Below are 3,635 nucleotides of genomic sequence, written 5' to 3'. Positions count from 1 at the left end.
TCTACCTATCGCTTTATTATACAATGTTTGAAAAAAGTTTTTATTCGTCAATAAAAATGCATAATTACGAATAAATTACCAGTTTATTATAGTTTGATGGTTTATTACACCTATTGTCGTCTACCCTCTAAATACCTCCTATATGCAAAAAATGAAATTACGCATCATTGGACTGTGTACACGGTGTACTATCATTTTTGTTATAAGTATGCATAATAACTACCATATTCAGTATCTATTACTATCCTAATTATTACGAAAACCTTGGAAGAATACAGAGAAAAAAAAACCTTTTACTTGCACGAAAACTTTTAATAAAAATTGAAAAATTAGCACGTATACGAGTGAGACGCGTTTCAGTCTACACAGAGACCATTATCAATCACGAATGAATGAGAGGTTACATATTACATAACACGTAGAAGATCTGTAAGAGAAATGCGTCGTAAAAATTGAGAAGAGGGGAGATAAACTAAGTATACAAACATGAGTCAAAAATTGCGTCTTAAATTATGAACCAGGTAGGGGTTAATTTAAAAGAGGTAGAAGGGAATCGATAACACTGTTACGCGAAACATCGTTGACCATATTGACCTGTGTGGAGTTTTCATGACGTTTAATTTCTATTAGTTCTAGGGTATTGAGTCGATGACCTTTTTCAGCGATGTGTAGAATCGTTATACCGGAGTCAGGTAACAAGTTGTGGCCAGAATTTACTTATAAGATGATCAGCAAAGTTACTTTTTCCCACATGACCATTTTTCCATGCTGTTATGTGCTCATTGAGCCTTATTTTGAAGCTTCTCCCAGTCTGGCCAATATATAGGTAGCAGAGCAGTTGTTGCATGAAAGTCTGTAAACACCACTCTTCTCCATCTTGGGGATTTTATCCTTACAAGGGAACCCTCCGACATGATAATCTCCGATTTGAATGAAACTTGGACTGGTGGAAAGAGGACCTCAAAAAACCCCCATCCCCCAATTTTCAGCTGCTGAAGTTGATTTTTAGATTTTTGACGAGCGTTTGATGTTTTGTGTACACAGGTAAAGTGTTCTGTAAATTAGAAAAATGGCCGTTTCTCCCCACCGCATGAACTTCAGCAGCTGAAATTTTGGTCAAAGGGTCTATGCTTGATACCTAATTCACTAATACTACCGCCGGCCGGATCTGGAATTATTATCAGAAATCGAATTTTTTGCCCAATTGCTGGTTTTTAAATGCCATTGAAAAATTTGAAAAATGATCGAGTCAATTAAGCTCTTCTAATCAACTTCAAGGGCTCAAATTTTGGTCAAACAGTCTCTGCCGAATACCAAATCGACTCATGCCATCATTGGCCGGATCCGGCCATCCGTTCAGGAAACAAGATTTTTTACTGTTTTTTCCCATGTTATGAATGAATTCAAAAAATGGCCATTTCTCTCCACCACATGAACTTCAGCAGCTGAAATTTTGGCCAAAGGGTCTCTGCTTGATACCTAATCGATACGTACTACCGTCGGTCAAATCTGGAATTATCATCAGAAATCGAATTTTTTGACACATAACATGAGAAAAAGTATAAAAAATACACAAAACTTCACACGCTCGCCAAAAATAGAAAAATCAACTTCAGCAGCTGAAAATTTAGGGATGGGGGTTTTTTGAGGTCCTCTTTCCACCTGTCCAAGTTTCATTCAAATCGGAGATTATCATGTGGGAGGGTTCCCTTGTTAGCATTACATAGTAACGACCCTAGGGAATTTGTTGATGTGTAGGAGATTTGAGACTCATTTATATCATTACTTTCGCAGACCTGAACCAACTTTGATGTCGAATTTGCGTGGAAATTAAATTTCTTGAATTTTTTCTTCCCCTTGGGTGCTGTGTTGATTAAGGTAGTATTGGTGGCGAGTAACTTTTTGAATCGTATGCGATTTAGTAATTTGAAAACTAGTTTTTTTGGGTACCTAGCCATTACTATTAGCGATCTGAACGATGGTGTTGAGTTCTTTTTTGTAGGCCTTGGATAAGTCTCAAACAAATCACAGCTCATTCTTTTTGTCTTTAGATTCATTTTTTTAAACATTGGATGCCATAATCACTTCCCTTCCTTCTGTGGAATATACATAGGTAAGGTAAGTATGTACTTAGTTACCTACTCAATTTATGCATAACTAGATAGGTACCCAAATTATGTAATTATTGTGTTCAGTCGATATCAGTTATCCACAAATCATGTAGGTATTATTCTCACGCAAAATAGTTTTATGACGCTATTATTAATTTACAAAAATTAATCGTGGGTAAAATATGCATTTTTTTGTATAGGTACTTAAAAACAACGTATAGGTAGGTACTTGAAAACAATTTTTTTCTCACCAAAATTGCCAATTATATGGTTCAATAGTCAAGTTAACTTAGGTGATTTTCTGTAGGAGCTATAAACATAATGATGGGAGGATGTTTTGCATTCAAAGCATTTTCCTCCTATTGTATCAGAGATTATTATATCTACTTACCTATGGATTTTTTGTGTGCACTTAGTTCCACGTAGTTAACAGTACAGTTCCTGCCGACACGATTTTTGTGCCATAAGTTATAAGGTGTACTTAAATGATGAATCTTCAAATAGTTTTAGTTTACTTTCTTGTAGTTGATTGGTGGTTTTGCGAAACGGCATCACTTGAAAATGGAACAAAAAACTCCACAAGTGAAAAGAGATTGTTTTGTGGAAATGATATTGGAAACGAAAGTTTTCAAACCAGTGAATTTGAATCAGCATTACCTCGAAAAAAATGGATTTCAGAGTTGTTCTACGAGGCTCAAACGGCATTTAGATTGAATCCTAATGTGAATGTCGAATGCAAGAGAGATTTCAATTTCTTCAAGTTACACATTCGTAATCAGTCAACGTGGGCTGTCAAAAGTGAGTAGATATCTACCGTAAACTGGGGTAACATTGAAGGATTTTTCAGAATTTTTCATGTTTAGAGGTATGAATGGCGGAGGTAGGGGAAATGTGTGTGGTGCTTTTGATAAAGCTATGTCAGCACTACGTTTTGGCGTTTACAGAAGTTGTCTACCTTTTTCCTGTCAGGCGCAAGAGCCAAAATAAGTGCCCTTCAAAGTTACCCAGCGTTTGGGGTAACTTTGAAGGCTCCTTGAAATGTGCTTCGCTCAATGTCAAAAATTATCAAAAACATGAATATTCACTTCCTGGTCACTTTATAAGCGTTAAGCACCTACAAAATAATCCATATTCACAATTGAATTTAAGAAAAAGTGCTCCAAAATGATAATTTGAAATTTTCCTAGTTTTCAGGCGTTTTTCGTGCATTTTGGCCAATTTGAACAAATTTCATGATTCTTCAATGATTTTAGAGCTGTTTTTCAAGTTTTCACATCATTTTCAACAAGTTTTCAGGCATTTTCATGCATTTTTGGTCAATTTTACTGAAATTTCATAATTTTTTTATTGCTTTCAAAGTTACCCCGGTTGGAGTATTATTTTTTTACTCCTCAGGGAAGAACTTTGGCACCTGAACAAATGCGTTAATTTGTAGTCGGGAGGTGTATGAACACATCTATAATGTCACTTGACTCATTATTTGAAAATTCAAAATTCCAGACACCAAGCTTTTCACATTAATTA

General features: G+C 35.5%; 1 protein-coding gene across 1 annotated transcript in view; it reads left to right on the top strand.

The window, feature by feature from the left end:
• The first annotated feature begins 117 nt into the window (after positions 1-117).
• Positions 118-3,635, top strand: part of LOC135844731 (nose resistant to fluoxetine protein 6-like) — a 36,505-nt gene continuing 32,987 nt past the window's right edge. The window contains exon 1 of the mRNA XM_065363055.1: positions 118-2,909. Coding sequence (XP_065219127.1) covers positions 2,597-2,909 — 313 coding nt within the window. The 5' untranslated portion in view covers positions 118-2,596. The remainder of the gene's footprint in view (positions 2,910-3,635) is intronic.

Source organism: Planococcus citri, chromosome 4 (genome assembly GCF_950023065.1).
Source record: "Planococcus citri chromosome 4, ihPlaCitr1.1, whole genome shotgun sequence".
NCBI classification, from domain to species: Eukaryota; Metazoa; Arthropoda; class Insecta; order Hemiptera; family Pseudococcidae; genus Planococcus; species Planococcus citri.
Note: the sequence above shows the minus strand (reverse complement) of the source record. Positions and strands in the feature narration are given on the sequence as shown.